The sequence below is a fragment of the Python bivittatus genome, unplaced genomic scaffold (assembly GCF_059951505.1).
Source record: "Python bivittatus isolate LINGU-HERP-01145 unplaced genomic scaffold, Pbiv_v1 ctg000670_np1212, whole genome shotgun sequence".
Taxonomy (NCBI): domain Eukaryota; kingdom Metazoa; phylum Chordata; class Lepidosauria; order Squamata; family Pythonidae; genus Python; species Python bivittatus.
In genome coordinates this window covers 2,145,974-2,163,391 of record NW_028277094.1, presented here as the reverse complement: position 1 = coordinate 2,163,391, position 17,418 = coordinate 2,145,974, and the positions used below count along the sequence as shown (strand labels likewise).

The following is a 17,418-nucleotide window of genomic DNA, read 5'->3' as shown; positions in this document are numbered from 1 at the left end:
AATAAAATGAACCCATTGCTGATGAAATATAATCTGAGAATGGCAATCAGGAAAATAATACCAATTCCTCCTAGCTTCTCTATGTCAAGATGTCAGTTGCTCCCCATTCCCTGCCCCCCCCCCCAGCTTTTGCAGTACTGTAGTCCAGCCAAAGAAAGGAGCATAAAATAAGGTATGTAATCTTTTAATAAAAAGCATTTTAAAAGGAGCATCGGTACTCTGCCTAGAAAGGGACAATGGGACAAGACTGGACTAGATCATCCTGCTGAAAAGAGTGATGTCTCTCTGCTACATTTGTGAGCAGAGACTGATTTCCAACCCTCTTCTGGAGACTGGAAAGGGTGAAAAAGGAGAAAAAGCCTCTGAACTCTGTTCTTGGGCTAGAACAGATGGCTGACAGCTCCCCCTTTGTCGGCACATGTTTTCAGGTTCCCTTCTGAACTAACAAGAGCAACAAAAGTTTTGGCATCCTGAGTGGGAAGTGTCTGGACTTGTTCTTTAGGGAATCAAGGCAAGTAAAAACAAAAAAGAAAAGGCTACAAAAACATTTTTAAATGAAGCATCTGACCACATATGACTTAACTGCTTTCTCCTCTTAATCTGCACCAACATTCAGAAACTCTTCAGGCTGACGAGTAAAAAAAACCCAGCTTGCTAACAGTGCCAAGACTGAGCATTGCATCACCTCTCCCAGACAGGACTCTCGGTTCTTCTGCAAGCAATCAGGGGCAGAGAGCCTGCTGCCTCAACTACCTCAAACTATCCTTAGAACAGGACAGAGGGGGCGTGCCACACTGGCCCCCCCAATAATTTGCACAGCAATCAGGACAAGTCTCTACACACTGATCCAGTCTGTACTTTCTGTGAAGGCCTTTGTATTTTTCCTTCCCAAACTGGTCCAGGCTGCTGGCTCTGGATGGAAGTGAGGAGTTATTCTGAACTCTCCTCTATTTCTTCTCGTTTCTTCTTCTTCTTCTTCTTTTTCACACTCGGATCACTGACCTGGGAGAAGAAGAGAAGAGTTCAAAAGATCCACACCGTGTCACTCTTTTCTGGAGAACCCAAATATTCCAATATTATTTCCAAGAAGATTAGTTCCCAAGAAAGCCAGCTACAGAGCTGGGTTGAAGGTATATTATACAAGGTTTTAATATGGCATAGTAATTAAAAAAAAAAAAGCTGTATCATTGTTACACCTCCCTTTTATTGCCATATCAGATGCTGTTCTAGACAGGCATGCCTTGCTCTTGTGAACAGGCCATCATAGATAAATCTGTCATACCGCACAAAACATCTGCAGATGTTTAAGCTGGTTATGGAATTACCTTGTTTTCACATAGACCTTCCCAGGATTTGCACATGATGCTAAACCACCAAAAAATTGTCAAGGTTAAAATTCATTAACTGTAGTATGGTGCGAAAATGCTGTCATTTGTATGGGGCCTGGTTAAGCATATTGTGTGAACAGAGTTGCTGTATTTTCAGTGGATGAAGTTCAAGTATTCACCAACAGGCAAGCAGCAGTTAACACACACATGTACGTGAAAACAAAGACGTTGCTCTTCTAACTGCATAGAAAAGATCACCAAAATTATGGAAACAGATTACACAGGGCCTACCATTTCAATTAAGTCTCCGCTGCTCTCGGCAGACTCCATCTTCCTCTTTTCCTTCTTTTTCTTTTTCTTCTTCTTCATCTCTGCTTGATCCTCTGAAGAGGCCGGGGGAGATGAAGCTACTGCTTCTTGATCACCATCACTCTCAATTTTTCTTTTCTTCTGAAAAGCAAGACAATATCAGAAGCATTCTGGCCAGAGCAGCTGTTTTGGAGCTGAGTTGCTGTTCTGGCTTCTTTAAGAAACAGAACAGTCAGTATGTTCATTATCTATGTATTCTGGTATCCTCTCTATTTTTAAAAAGCTGGAACTGAGGCTTGGCAAAACATTTTGTTTCAAGCTGCTTTGAGTACAAAGTGGACTGTCTTGAGCCTTTTGTTTCAAGCTCCAAGAAGAGCCGCTCCAAGCTCAGCACATTTCCAAGGGCCTGAAGTAGGACGTTTCATGACATTTTATACTTAAAATAGTTTGAAGCATGGCATACCCTTGCAGGGAACACAGACTAACACAGAAGGAAAATCCAGGTTTTAAATGGTTGGGACCCATTACAAACACCCTGCGGCCAGAGATGCAAATTGCACGGTTTTAGGTTTGCTGCCTGAAGAAGAAAACAGGGTCATCAATTCACTAGCAAGAAATTGTGCGGCTTGACAACTAAAGGAGAACTGAGCAAGTCTTGGACGGATCAGAGATCAGCTGGCAGCTATGCTGATTTGCCCTTCTCGTAGCCAAATTGGCACACAAGGGAACAAGACAACAGCAGCATTTGCACAGATCATCAGAAATACTTACAGGGTGATGCAAGCTGTGACGGGATTGTAAAAAGCCCAGCATTCATAGCTCTTATAGAGGCCTTTACTTTCAACTTAGTAACAAAACAAATTTTAGCAGCAGGACTGAAAGGCAAGGACCGCTCCCTATCCCCAAAGAGACAAGATACTGATGCAGAGCTTGGCAATAAACCAACCTTGGGCATCCTTTCTGGCTGCTCTTGAATCTCTTCTGCCTCCTTCTCTTCTACCTCCTTCTTTACAGAAACCCTAGGAAGAAACGGGAGTTTAGTTTGCACTTTTCCTGCAGGTGAGATGGAGGGCCAGTCTACCCTAGTCTGCCCCACTCTTACCCCGAAGGGGAAATGGGATGTATGGAAAGCTGGCATAGACACCCACGTGCATGGAGCCAAGTGCAGCTTTCCTAGATTCATGTAGCAGGCTGACTCCCTCTAGAGTCATGGAAAGCAGACCAAAAAGGGATAACTGCCTGCTAACACAGAGCAAACAGGACCCTCTCCATCCCTCTCGCTTTCCTAGCGCAATTGACTTAATAGGCCGGTAACCAGCATTTCTTAAGACTGAGGCACCAGCAGACATTACCTGTTATAATCCACATAGTCTTTTCTCCAAGCTTGTGGAGTTTTCTCATTAGGTTTGCCGTGAGCATCCAATAATCCTTGCTTGATCATCATCTTCTTCTGAGAAGCCTGAGGATAAATAAGGAAAACAGTTCAGTTTCTGCATTGCCTCTGGCTGACACAGTGTGCAGTAAGGTCCCGGGCTCTGAAATAAAACTAAACTGCACTCCAGTCTGCTGCCACCTTTAGAGGCAATGAAGCCCACAGGCAAAACAGATGTCAAAAACGCAGGACTGCTTATATAAGCTGAAGTCTCCTATTCTCGCATGCCCAGTCTATAGTCAGGAGCCATCAGTCTTGGGTGATAGATCGGTGTCATCTTTGCACAGAGTGCTCACCAAGGTTATTTAAACATCATTTGGCTCACCAGAGAGATCCAACAGCAAGGGCTGCTACTCAAATTGAGTCAAGCTTAAAAACATTCAGAAGTTACAAAAGGTATCTACATCCAGGGAAGAACAGTAACTAAGGAGAGCAAAAACAGAGGAAGCCAAGGAAACTGCTAAAGACCTGAAAAAATCGGGTTCCTTATATTGTGACAGTTCTGCGGCTCTGCCAGACAGCACAGCTACAGAGAACGATAACTGTTCCTCTTTAGGATCTGTTAGTCCTTCAAAAGGCAAATAATTCACTGCCATCCAAGACTTACTTTGGGACCAAGCCCCCACTTGCGAGGATAGGTGTCTCTTTCCATGATCACACGCTTAATCTTTGCCACAACTCCATGGTCACAGGTAGAGATTACTGCAGTGGTCATCAAAGCAACAGCTGAAGGAAAACATATAAAGAAAAGCGGAGCATTTTTAAACAAGGCACCACAGAAGTCCTCACATAGCCTCAGAGTCAGCTCTGCAGATGCAATCAATTTTGGAAGGGCTTAGCATATCCCAAGCTGTTTAATTCTTTGCTTGAACTTGCTGAGCAGGAATATGAGAGTTCTTCCTCCAAAGAAGTTGTATTACATCCCTTACTCATGGTGTCCTATCTTGAAATGATTCTCTCTCTAGAAAGCAGATTTTTTCCCCTCTGATTTTTCACGTGGGAAACACATCTGTGCATACAAGAATATAAAGAAAGCAGAGATCATGTTTACCTGCCAAGAAAAACGCCCAAGCTGTAGTGGAGTATTTGATATTATTTTTCTGTATTTCTGTAGTTAGGATTTGTCATTATAGAAAGGCACATCAGAGCAAAATGTGATCAGACAGCTTCATTCTTCTTAGTTGAGTCAGAACCCCACATGAAAGGGGTCTGGCTCTGCTTTTTCTGCCCAGACCCAGTCAGTAGCCAGCCAAACACACTCACAAGCTCCAGTAGAACACTGGAAGCCTGGAAGATGTTTGGAAGCCACAGAACATTGAGGCTACAGAACTGAAGCCTCAATGTGACAGGAAGGGAAGAGCAGCTGCACTCAGAGAATGGATAAACGTCATCATCATTTCACATATAGCCCTGAGCAAATCCAAGTGGAAAGGGATGCTGAAAACATGTTTCAAAGGCCACACAAAGCCATGCTACAGTTCTAGAGATGTGCCTTGTGAGAACTGAGAGGAAAAAAACAGAAGAACCTCATTTCTGATCTATCAGCCTACAGGAAAAAGCTCTTTGCCATAAGTCCTGCAATTTCCCTCTCGTGCCATGGCGTTTCCTCGGCCCAGAACCATGCGTGTCCATGCCTAGCAAGGTGAGATTGACAGCATCATGTTAAGTTATCTCTGTGGCTGCACCTTTACATTCAAAAGCAGACCTGTGGGAACATGCGTCCTCCTCCTAATCTGAGGATGTCCCCTACATAAAATGTAATATACTTTTAATGACTTTTCTACCAGAGAGCTTCTAAGTAGCATACAGCAAAAGAATTTAAATCACACAATAAAGCAAGAATTTAACTTTCCACTAGATGTCTGTAATTTGTCTGTGATTTTCAGTGCTAAGAAGTATTATAGGATACTGTCCAAAATAATGACAATTATGCTGGTAGCATAAAAAGAAACTCCAGACACTTCTAGAAGAGCTGTGACTGGGAAGAGTCATCAGAAGAACTGCAGACAAAATTCCTAGCGAGCAGGCCCACCCTCCCATTCTTACCTATGCAGATGGCCTCTCCTTTTGTGGTGATCACAACTATTTCCTGATTGACTTCAATCCCATCTTCATACCGCAGTAATCCAGGAAGCATGATCTTTGCACCATAGCAAATTGCATTCACCTGAATGAAAAGCAGTGACTATCTTAGCAGCGAATCCTACATTTCAGCTGGAATTGTTCCTTCTGATTTCAAACTCTTGAAAACTCAATTCAATTCATTATGCTCGTAGACCAGTACAAGCAGAGTGCTCTGTGAACATATATACATTTATCTTAATAGATAATAAATGAAATAAAATTTAAGACAAAGTTAAAGTATACTTATAAAACAACCTAACTAGCATCTATGAGTGAGGTGCAGGATGCAGACTATGTTTAAATTATGAAATAGACACTAAAATTACATAAAGTACAACATCTAAAATTATAAAAAAGCAATTAATATGTAAAATTTAAATAATCCTCACAAGCGTACAGTGCTTTTGCATTTCACAGCCTTGAACACAGCCCCACAAGTTACACAGAGGAAGGCTAACAGCATACAATCCTGTCTCAATTAGGCAGCACTTTTCATTCCTGGAAATGCTTAACAGAGTTACTTATTAAAATACCACCTTACAAGAGATGTTCGAGAAAATGAGTGGGGCCCCTTCTAAGAAAAGTCCTGCTGCAGCACAAAGAATTTTCAGTTCCCCTAAGATGCTGCTTTACAAAAACAAGTTTGAACTCATCAGATTTCTTTAAATGTCCCTACTTGGTACAAAGATGAAACCAGTCATCTGTAAACAATTACTGATTCTATCTCTGGCCTGGAAGCAATCCCAGGAACAAATTTATTATTTATGTACTGGATTTACAGCCAGCCATTGCTGTATAAGCTTAAAGCAGGATACATACAACTCCCCCCCTCCTCTTTCTTCTAACCACCAACCTGGCAAGGTAGGCCAGGCTGAGCCAGAGAGACTACAGTTCTAAGTTAGAGCAACCAACGGCAAGGCCACCAGCGCAAATAGGGGCACTTACCGCACTGTCCTTCATAACAAGCCGCTTGTGTGATACCAGCAACTTCTCCAAAGGGAAGATCACCCTTCGCAGGTAACTCTCATCCTTATTGTTGTCATACTGCCACTGAGCATCCAGCACATCGTGCATGGTCACCATGTGGTCCTAGAAGCAGATCCCCGCCAGCCCCTGGAGTATTAGAATTCTTGCTAGGAACACAGAATGCTGTTTTACAGAAGTCAAGGTCAGCTGAACTATATATGAGAAGAAGCTGAAACTCTCTTGTCTCTTAAGCTGGATCCTTTCATCTATCTATCTATCTATCTATCTATCTATCTATCTATCTATCTATCTATCTATCTATCTATCTTATACATATTTTAAATACATATATTTAAAAACAAAGGTAAAAACTAATATAAACTAATACAGAGTAAGGAAGAAAAAAGAAAAAGAAATCAAAGAGAAAGCTAAAAGAGCAAGAAAGGAAAAAAAGTAAAAGTAAAATAGAAATTAAAAAAGATATAAAGAAGCTGCTTCTGAACTTCTTTACAGCATTTTAAGTACAACGATAAATTTACCACTTTCTCTAAAGTTACATCATGATTTTTCTTTCTCTAATCTATCCTATCTAATTGTCAAAACCATAAATCGTAAGTTCATTTTTTTCTGTTTTACGCAAAAAGTCATAAGGGGTTTTCAGTCAGCAATCAATGTAGATGTCATCTTTTCTAAGCTCAATCCTTTCCCATCATCTGCTACTTGATCCTGTTCTGACCAAATACCGCATTTTTCTGCATATGAAGTTGTATGTTCAATCCTTGCAATACAGGCTCGTCCAAAATGCAAGCCATGGGTGCATTCAGACACATGGGGAACTAAGGAACTTATACAAGCATTGGTGAAAATACACCAAACAACTTCAATTCTCTGTACACCTAGAGCCACTCAAGTTTGGTAACAAAATTTAGACCGTCTCTTCCGTCGTCAAGAACCCTCAGAGGGAAACTGACCCCAGGGCAAAAGATTCCCCAGCTTTTCAGGACAAATTCTCCCCAGAACTCTGCAAAAATCCTTCATAGAAATCACTCCTCACTCCAGAGAATCTGACTGGTTTATAACCTGTGCTCCCTCCCAAAACAAGGTAAACTTTTAAAAGCTGAAAGCCACTTTGTTTCCCCATAGTGACTGAGAATGAGCCATATTAAGCTGTTCAGGTCATGTTTAATTTTAACCTATGTGCAGTTGGGCTCTTTTCACAGGTAACTTCAAAGCATTACAGCCTGGGACCCCATGTAATTCATCTCACTTGGACACTACTTAATATTGTGGGCTGAGAGAGGGACCTGGCAGAAAAATGGAACTTCCTACCTCAACATCTCCCAACTATTTACTGTCCCAAAGTTTAATTACCAGAACAGGGGAAGAACCCTGAACTGAACTCAACACTTTGGGTAGCTACAGCCACATGCTTGGAAGGCCACACCCTTGACCCACCTTCTCTCCCATGACCCCAGAGCGCACTCGTCGGAGCTCCTGCATTTGACCTCCAACTCCCAGCAACAAGCCCAGATGCACGCAAAGTGTCCGGATGTAGGTTCCAGCTTCGCAGCTCACCCAGAAGATACCTGGAAAAAGGGCAGAAGAAAGCTGACGCCATAGATAAGAAGCACACCTTGTCAATAAGAAACTGAGCAGACTATTTTAATCCAGGCCATCAGTATTGGGTGATAGATGAAAGTCATCTTTGCACAGCGTGCTATGTCATCACTTCTACATCATTTGGCTAAGAATGGGGAGGGGAGGGACAGCAAAGGGGGGAGGGGAGGGACAGCAAAGCTAGTCAAAGAGCAGATCTGGAAGGCTCAGCTGCAGTGAAAGAGAAGGGGGGAAGGGACAGGAATGGGACTTCTACTTTTAGCCAGGACCCAGAAGGGCCAACCACCCTCTCTGGAGCAGGAAGAATGGTTCCATTACCCAGTCTTCTTTCGGGATCATATTCAACCAGTTTGCTTTCGTAGATGGTTCGGACTCTCAGCTGCCTCTTTACTGCAGCAATAAGGGGAGGTCTCTGAAAGAGGGCACCCGTCAACGTTTCTATGGCCTACAAAAAGAAAGAGATCAAATATTACTATGTCAAGCAGCCTAGAAGCAAAGATGAAAAGAATTTGTTACACACTCAAATGATTCAAGGGAAACATCAAATCAAGAAGACCAACTATGTCCAGAGTGGTTATCTAAGCCTGTCAGACGTGCTCAAATGCCCATCAAAACTAGAGCCACATTCCCCAGAGCAAGTTCAAAACATGCTCTGCGGGTACAATTGACATTTCCATGCGTACCTAGACACAGGAGAAAGCAACAGGTGAAAATTTCACTTCCTGCCTGGTCAAGACTTACCCTGGAAAGCTGAACCTCGCTCTCAATTGCATTGTGCAGCCGAACGATTCCCACATACTCTTTGCCTGGAAGATGACAAAAGAGTAGTAAGGAGGGGCCACTCGAATTTTGCTGTTCCATTACGAGGCAAGGAGCTTAGGCTTTCAGAGTATAGCAATGCAACTTCTTTCTCGATTAGAGAAAAAGCAGACAATATACCTGCACTTTGCTGAGACTTGACCAAACGTGTTGCTCGCTCAATGCATACGATCAGGCACCCGGTAACTTTGGGGTCCAATGTGCCGCTGTGCCCTGTCTTCTCAACACGGAGAATGCGGCGGATCCAGGCCACAACCTCATGGGAAGATGGGTTGGAAGGCTTATCCAGGTTGATGAAGCCCGTCCTAGGACAAAAATCACAGTAACTAAGATTTAAGATAATGACTGAAATCTATCTTAAATCAGAAGAAACCTTATAGGTAAAGATCAGCTATAATAACATAAATAAATAGTGGTTAAGGCATAAGGCTAGCAACTGGGAGTCTGTGAGTTCTAGTCCCACCTTAGGCAGGAAGCCAGCTGGGTGACCTTGTGCCAGTCACTCTCTGTCAGCCCTAGGAAGGAGGCAATGGCAAACCATTTCTGAAATCTTGCCAAGAAAACTGCAGGGACTAGTCCAGACACTTGCCAGGAGTCAAGACTGACTCAAAGGCACGTGCATGCGCACGCACACACTGAAGGTTTCAAGCACATTACAGGGTTCACTGTAACTTTAAGCTATAATGAACATTTAAGTATAAAATATTAAATTAGATTCCCTTTTCATCTTTGGCTTACTTTTGATTTGGCCAACTAGTAAACATTCCCTAGCAGATGATTTACTACACATTATGTGCCACAACAATGGATAGGCTACCCTCTGCCAAGCTACGTGTCAGAGTTATAAAGAAAGGACAGCACTGGATAATTGTTAAACAGAGATCCATGCTTGTAAATCAGCGTACTGAAAACCCAAGGAGAGCAGAGTGCCGCCCCTTTGTCATTCAGAAATTCCATAGCAAACGCTGCAGAAGAAACTTTCTTAGTGATGGGGTGGAGGAAAAGATGACTTTACGCTGTGTAACATGATCTTACCTTACATACTCAGAAATCTCTCTTTTTAAGGGATTGCAGCCAGAAGGAAGTGGGGTGTAGTGTGCAGTCCTCACATTTAACTTGTCAAAATTCTACAAAACCCCAAAACAAAGCAAAATTATACTTAGTTTATAGGCAATTTTGAACTTTGAGCTGTGCCCAAAAGGGCCTATCAGATGTTACACATCTGATTTTCTTTAGTGAAAGGCCTCAGCAAATTGCCTTGCTCTGAAACCCTTTACGTAAGCTTTCTTGGAGCTTAATTTGCCCTGTCAGCTCCATAAAGACAGCAATCCCTAAAATTTACTCTCAGCTAGTAAGAGACTGCTTTAGATTTTTTGAATTGTAAACTATCTTGTATTTGTTCAAAAATGTCATAATGGCATTAAACAAACCTATTTCACTGATACAACTATCTTACCTTGAGAAGCAAAGGCCACTGTGATGTATCCAGCTGTGCCACTCTTGATTCAGGCTTGATAAGGAATTCTTCTGTATGTTGTATATCCTAAAATTGAATTAGTAAATGAGTAACTGGGACTGTGAACAAGAGGGTGGAAACTTCTCTTGCAGCTAAGATTGGCCGTAAGATAAATTTATTTATTTATTAAATGTATATGCTGCCCATCTCCCCCAGAGGGCAACTCCGGGCGGCTCACAATTAAAATTCAAAACAGTAAAAACAATGAAAATATAAATATCCATATTAAAATTAGTTAAGAACAATTCTATATAAAAAGACTACATACAATTCAAGATGGGGGGAGCAGTATTGACTACCCCACCAGCCAATTCCAGCAACGTGAGCCCTCAGCTGCCTCTCAAAAACAAGAGACAAAGCACCATTGCTTGTATTATATTATTCACCAATGACTTGAAGAGGACACAATTTTCAGTAAGAAAATGTGGAAGCTGTAGTGTACACTAATTTCAGTAGGCAGCAGCACCAGGCTGATCTTGTTACGGTTCAGGAGCTAAGCAGGGATCAAAACTGGATGGGAGACTATCCAGGAATTCCATGGCTGCAGGCTAAACCAGGAAATCAAAAAACATCCCCGAAAATGGGAATGGCAAGCCATTTCCATTCTGTTCCCAAGAAAACCACAAAGACACGTCAGTTAAGTCAGGAGCTGAGTTTGACTCTAGGAAGACTTTACTTTTACCTAGTCTAGAACTGAAAAGACCATCAAGAGTCTCTCACTCTGCTCCAGACAGCGCTTTTAAATATAAAAGTCAGATTGGAAGCTACTGCTTAGTAGAATAGAGCATAATAACAACAAATTCCTTCTCAGGATGTATGTACACGTTAACACATAAGGAAGTGTTTTCAGTGCTACAGAAAAATAAAAATGGGATCTGTAAATAACGGTGATATCTTAGAAGTGCTAATCTTTGTGCTGTGTGGTTAATAAAATAACAATGTCCCGTTAAATGCAATTTAAATTGTATTTTTATTTGGGAACATCCACAGGATAACTGAGGCTTAAAAGGGAGTTTGCTACATAACGTGGCAAGCTACTATAACCTGGCCAACTCACAGCAACATCTTCATCTGGCAAAGACTTCTTTTTCTTCTTGTGCTTCTTAGAAACAGAACCTATGGTGACATAAGCAAATAAATCAATAAAACGTAGCACCTGTTGCAAACTTAAAGATAGAAAAAGATTTGGCAGTGCTGTTTACTGATCTCCCAAAAGTAAGCTTTAGTACTTCGGTTAATGCTGGATGAAGGTTGCACAAAGTAACCTCTTAATAGGGAGCAGACAAAAGCCAGGTGAGTGAGGGCAGTACAAAAAAGGAAGCACATCGATAGTAACAAGAACTTCCAACTGTTGTTCTAACCAGATGCCTAGGATTCAAAGGGAATGAAAAAGTTTGAAAACTTACGCTTTGGAGAAGGTTCTTCATTTCAAACATCTTAAAACACGGGCACATACAAACATGATTCCCTGTCCAATTTTTAGTGCTAACACATCTGGTGGATTGCAGTTGAAAGAAGGCTGCCCTACTGCACCTCCTTATCTTCCAAAATGGCCTACCAGGGCCAAACACGTGCTTACCATTTTTTCCTCCCGCCTAACTCTTTGGGAGAACCAACGGCATTACAATACACAGCAGGCAACTCATATTAGATGCATGCAACTATGCAACTTGAAGAACTATGCGACGAGAAGAAAAAAGCGTTCAAGAGCAGGGAAAGACTACAGAGCATTTACACAAGCGCAGTAATACGAGCATTAGGCTGGGTGATCTCTCAGCCCAGCCCACCTCACAGGGTTGTAGTGGGGAAAATAGGCGGAAGGAGTATGAGGTGTGTTTGCCGCCTTGAGTTATATGTAAAAAAGGCGGAATAATAATAATGATGATGATGATGATGATGATGAAACGCCCCCCCGTTAAGTTTCCAAGACCAGAGTCCAACAAGATGCACTTTTGCTTCTGGGTAATCTAAAAGCTCCCTTTGGAAACGTTTTTGCCAGGCCAGCTCCACGGCGCCGGGATGGGAAATTCCGGCTCCCACCCCGGGGAACAAGGAGCCCCTCAGGGGCCTCTTCGCCCGGGTCCCCAATTCCCCAAAGCCCGGCTGCGAAGTTTCTGCAACGCCACCCCTTCCCGTTCCTGAGCCCCGGTATCACAGCAATGCACCGTCCTCTGCAGTCCCTTCCATCACGAGGAACCTCGGTGCATGCACAGAGTGCACTTCCCCATGCGCCCGGGAAACACGTGCTTCCTCCTAATGGGCCTTTCAGAAACAAGGTCGTCGGGTCTAGGAGACCAAAACGCCCCATCGTCAGCAACAACGCCTTTTCACACACACGCGCCCTCCCCTCCCCGCCCTCTGAGACCCCGAGAGTCCAAATCCGGCCGGGACGCGTCTTTGCACCCACCTGTCCCCTCCGCCATCTTGCCTCCGCCACGCGCTGCCTCAGACCCAGGCGCGCCACTGCGCTATCCCGCCAACCCGCTCAGACAGGAAACGGCCTCTCCACCCACTTCCGGTTCCTATCCCGGCAAGCAGCGCGACACAGGGGCGGGGCTCAAAGGATCATCGAGAATAGAGAAAGATGGCCAAAGCCTGTCGCCGTACCTTTAAACGGCCGGCAGGGGGTTTAAAAAAAAAAAAAACACAGAAGAACATAGACTAACGAAAGTTAGACTTACCCGCTCTTCTCTTCCTTGCGGGTCGACTTGAAAAATGCGTGCGTACAAACCAGGGCAAGTGCTTTCCGTTTCTAACGGAGCAATGGCTTTGGAGAGAAAGGACGCCAGGGAGAAATGGCACCAGACCAGTGTTTCTCAAACTTGGCAACTTTTAGACATGTGGTCTTCAACTCCCGGAACTCCCCGGTCAGCATGCAAGCCAGCTGCTCGCTTTCTCTATAGCTTATAAGAGCACTTTGAGAAACCTAAATGAAGTGATTTCTCTGTAGACACGAAACAGCCCACCATCCCTTGGCCCATATATGCTGAAAATGGTGTGCCTTGCCTGGGAGGCTACTCTGGCTGAATTGGCCTCACTTGAGAATAAGTTACACTGGTACTTAGACCGGACGGCACAGGGGGAAGCAATCTCTGCGCTGACATCGGCTGGGGAAGCTCTCTTCATCCCATCAGTGGGTTTGGCTCACAAAGCGCAAGCAGTAGGACTCGGGTGTTTTCAGGGACAGAGGCCCAAGCTTTATGCTGTCTTCTTTCGAATCATCAGAGAAGACATGCCCATTTGTCTTATCAGAAAACCACTTTGCATTCTTCTGTAAGAGCAGTATACAAAGAGATGTATATTTGCACAGATATACAAAATTGGTGGTCCTGTATTTGTAGAGAAACTCACCAAGTTATTCCAGTCTTTTTGGAAGCAAGGATCTATTCCTCAGGAACTTAAAGATGCATCTATCATACACCTCTACAAGAGGAAGGGTAATCGACAAGCATGTGACAAGGCATTCCAATCGCCCTGCTCTCCTTCACAGGAAAAACCCTTGCCAGAGTTCTGCTAAATCATCTGGTCTCTCATCTGGACCTGGGCTTGCTGCCAGAGTCACAGTGATTGACATGATTTTTGCCTTGCACAACTTCAGAAGTGTCAGGAGAATTGTGAACTCTATACAATCTTTGTTGACCTCATAAAAGCCTTAGATACTGTCAGCTGACAAGGCCCGTGGAGGATCATGTCAAAGTTCGGCTGCCCTGCCAAATGCATTCAGATGGTATGCCAGTTCCATGTTGGCATGATGGCCAGAGCACTGAATGGTGGAGAATCCACTAAGGCATTCCCACCATTGTCACCAATGGTGTTAAACACTGCTGTCTGCTGGCACCCACACTGTTCAGCATGATGTTTACTGCCATGCTGAATGATGTCTTTCAGGACAACGATGCTGGAATCAGCCTCAAGTACAGAGTGGATCTCAGCTCTTCAACCTGAGACTTCAAGCTATTACCAAAGTGGAGGAAACTGTTCTGAGAGACTTCCTCTTTGCTGATAACTGTGCCCTGAATGCTGGCTCAGAGCCAGGGATGCAAGTCAGTACGGACAAATTCTCTACAGCTTGTGACAACTTTGGGCTCACCATCAATATTCAAAAGACTGAGGTCATGCACCACCTGCTCCTCATGCACTGTACACAGAACCCAAAATCTCAATCAGGAGGCAGAACGACAGCACCCTCTCTCAAGCAGTGACCACTGATACAGAAGTAAACTGCAGGATAGCAAAGCATGTTCTGCTTTCAGTAGACTGCGCTCCACTGTGTGGGAATGTCAAGGAATTAGTGCAGCAACAAAATTGAAGGTCTACAGAGCTGTGATACTCACTACCCTTCTGTATGCCTGTGAAACATGGACTGTGTTTCGAAGGCATGCAAGACAGCTTAACCATTCCCATATGACTTGTCTTTGCAAAATATTCAGCATCAGATGGCTAGATAAAGTAACAGACACTGAAGTTCTCTCTAGAGCAAGTCTACCATTAATCTACATGCTGCTAATGAGAGTGCAGACCCAGTGGGCAGGTTATGTCATCCATATGCTGGACTAGCGGATAACAAAGCAGCTTCTTTTTGGGGAACTCTCTGCTGGAAAACACTCATGTGGAAGGCGGAAGAAACATTTCAGATACATTAAAGGCCTCCCTGAAGTTGCTTGACATAGACACAACCACCTGAGAAATGCTGGCACAAAATCACTCTACTTGTTGTGGCCTCATCCATAAGGGCTGTCAAGCTTATGAAGTAAGACACACTGCAGAAGTACAACATAAACATGAGCTGCACAAATCTAGAGACATCACTGCAACATCTACATGTTTGCCCAATATGTGCCCGGACAGTCTGTGCCCAAATTGGCCTGACCAGTCATCTTCAGACATTTAGTTTTAACTTTACTAATGGTGCTGAGGTCTTCATCAACAACGATGGATGAACAACAAGAAGTGGTATAAATTAAAAAACTCCATACCAAGCCATATGCTTGGTGAAGTCAACATTCCTCCTGCAACAGATATGAGGTCAATCAAATTGTTATTAAAATACAGTATGCCAGCTTTTTACCTAATCAGTTTGTTGAATAGGCTACAGTTGCTTGGATTTGCATAAATTAAGCCAATATCAAGCAACCACATATGAACGCAGCTACTGAAATGCTTTAAATATGATGGAAACAAATTGGCAAAAATCAGTCTGGCAAGATTTTTAATGTTATAGCTCAAGTCTCTTTTTACTCAAATAATGTAAAGGGCACTTGTTCAAAATTAACAATATGTATTTAAAATTGAATACACCTTCAGAAAAAAAATGGTTACTTAAAAAAAAAAACTTCCCCACATTCCAGTAAGAAACCAGTTCATTTTCAAAGAATTAATGTTAGAGCCAAATTAAATTATACAACAAGCTAATTCTCAGGCAAAGTTCACAGATTTTTTTTTCAAGGCAGAAATTAATCCAACACAGAACCCTGAGAATGCAGTTTAGTAATCCATTTGGGTTCAAATAGACAAATATTTTGAAATTCCTACAATTCTCCCAAATTGTTGTTTATATTATGCATGTTGATTTTAATATAGCCTCCATCAGAAGCATAGTACTGAGAAGAATCCAGTATATATTTGGTGGATGATACTGACAAAAAAAGCTGCTTAAAGCTTTCCATAATCTCAGTTGAAACAAGGGAAATGTTCTGATCAGTTTTCAGCTGACATCGCAAATCTCATATGATTTGCACTGTGGCCTGTGGAAGAATTCTAGGAAGCTGCAAAACAGAATATAGGCCAACAGTAAGCTATATGGGGAAGTCCCATGCAGTTCTCTGAAGTTCATAATTAAGTTCAAGGAATGGCAAGGTAGAAAGAATCAGGAATGTCAGGACAAAACTCCCTCTGACACAGGCAAAGAATCTGTTTAAAAAATGGTAGGAGATATAATCCATCATATTTGGGCCATCTAAGTGCCCTCACCTCACCATATGGGATGGTTAATGATGACCTTTAATGCACGCATAGAGAGGCAAGATTACGAGTTTCAATGAGTTGAGTACAGGAGTTGTATAGGTACAATTACCACCTTTCCCACTAACTCTGACTACTGCAGATCTCCTTCAGGCAGTTCTGCCTAAGTTCTTCGCCTCCTCAGCGAGAGCCATCCATGGAAAAAGTAAGGCCAGGAACACAAACTGTCAGAACCCCTGACCCGAGGGGGCGATCATCTCTTGCACAACCAAGTGGAGAAGGTTGTTCTGCTCAGCAGTGAGCAGCGGCCAGAGTTCCTTCTGCAGCACCTTCAGGGACTCCAGGTCTTTCTCCTGGCAGGCCATGACAGCAGACTGGAGCAGCAAGAAGAGCTCAGAGGGCATGTAGCCCGAGCAGGCGTCCAGGGCCTCCCAAGAGTACTTCTCAAGCGTCTGGGCGTGTTCGGGCAACAGCTTGGACGGCGGAGGCTGCAGCAGGAGCAGGAGCAGGAGCCGCGTCACCTCGCAGTGGAGCAGCTGGTCAAGGAAAGCGCCGGGCAGCGAGGTGGCACCGGCGGCGGCGGAAGAGGCGGCAGCGGCAGCTCCGCTGCCACCCTGGGCCAGATGCTGGGCCTGCGTGAGCACCGCCAGGGCGCCGTCGTAGTCGCGGCTCAGCAGCAGGCAGGAGGCCACGTCGCGCAGGCCGTGCAGCGCCTCCAGGGGCAGGTGGCCCGCGGCCAGCAGGTCGGCGGCGCGCAGGAAGGCCGGCACGGCCTGGCCCGGCTCGCCAGCGGAGCGCAGCTCGTTGCCCAGCTCCAGCCACAAGCCGGCCGCCAGCGCCGGCTGGCCCAGGTCGACGTGCAGGCGAGCGGCGAAGGCCACGCAGCCGTGGGCGGCCGGCAGGTACTCGGAGAGGCCCAGCCCGGGGCCCTGGCGCAGGCGGAGCTCGCGCTCGTGCCGCAGCCAGAGCCGCGCCGCCTCGGCCAGCGCCGCCGCCTCGCCCGCCAGGTGGCCCAGGCTCTGGGCGCAGCGCGCCACCGCCAGCTGGCACCAGGCCGCGTACGGGAGGCTCTCCTGGGCGCGCAGCTCCCGCGCCAGCGCCGCGAACTGCTCCGACGCCTCCGACACGTTCGGCTTGCGCAGGAAGCGCTTGCGGAGCTTAGCCGACACTAGCCGGTAGCGGGCCAGGAAGTCGCCGCCGGCGCCCGCGCCCGAAGCCGCCTCGCCGGGGCCGAAGCCCGAGGACGAGCCGGCGCCCGCGCCCGGGACCGAGAGCATCGCGCCCCACCGCTCGCTGCCTCGCGGGCCCCGCCGGAAGTGACGGCGTCGCGTCGCCTTAGAAACGCG

General features: G+C 44.9%; 2 protein-coding genes and 4 non-coding genes across 7 annotated transcripts; all 6 read right to left on the bottom strand.

The window, feature by feature from the left end:
- Positions 1 to 168: 168 nt before the first annotated feature.
- On the bottom strand, positions 169 to 12,635 carry DKC1 (dyskerin pseudouridine synthase 1). Of its 2 annotated transcripts, none has more exons than XM_015888947.3 (15): positions 12,519 to 12,635; positions 11,169 to 11,227; positions 10,052 to 10,138; positions 9,631 to 9,722; positions 8,716 to 8,900; positions 8,518 to 8,582; positions 8,095 to 8,221; positions 7,615 to 7,745; positions 6,139 to 6,282; positions 5,116 to 5,236; positions 3,677 to 3,795; positions 2,990 to 3,096; positions 2,584 to 2,656; positions 1,620 to 1,775; positions 169 to 1,002 (listed from the first exon to the last, which is right to left on the bottom strand). In XM_015888947.3, exons 1-15 carry the CDS (start codon positions 12,532 to 12,534, stop codon positions 931 to 933), a joined length of 1,554 nt encoding a protein of 517 aa, XP_015744433.1. In that variant the 5' UTR covers positions 12,535 to 12,635; the 3' UTR covers positions 169 to 930. The 2 variants fall into 2 exon arrangements, with proteins under 2 accessions (XP_015744433.1, XP_007433395.1); XM_007433333.4 differs by having other exon boundaries at positions 1,620 to 1,778; positions 12,519 to 12,634.
- LOC112541258 (small nucleolar RNA SNORD83) lies at positions 3,314 to 3,390 on the bottom strand. Its single transcript, XR_003085280.1, has one exon. It is a non-coding gene; the product is annotated as a small nucleolar RNA SNORD83 (small nucleolar RNA).
- LOC112541261 (small nucleolar RNA SNORD17) lies at positions 4,224 to 4,471 on the bottom strand. Its single transcript, XR_003085283.1, has one exon. It is a non-coding gene; the product is annotated as a small nucleolar RNA SNORD17 (small nucleolar RNA).
- On the bottom strand, positions 7,442 to 7,573 carry LOC112541260 (small nucleolar RNA SNORA36 family). The gene has a single exon (XR_003085282.1). It is a non-coding gene; the product is annotated as a small nucleolar RNA SNORA36 family (small nucleolar RNA).
- On the bottom strand, positions 7,830 to 7,904 carry LOC112541259 (small nucleolar RNA SNORD83). Its single transcript, XR_003085281.1, has one exon. It is a non-coding gene; the product is annotated as a small nucleolar RNA SNORD83 (small nucleolar RNA).
- A 2,682-nt stretch (positions 12,636 to 15,317) lies between the features above and the next one.
- On the bottom strand, positions 15,318 to 17,418 carry LOC103055690 (40-kDa huntingtin-associated protein-like). Its single transcript, XM_007433343.3, has one exon. The coding sequence runs from the start codon at positions 17,347 to 17,349 to the stop codon at positions 16,300 to 16,302; it is 1,050 nt and encodes a 349-aa protein (XP_007433405.2). The 5' UTR covers positions 17,350 to 17,418; the 3' UTR covers positions 15,318 to 16,299.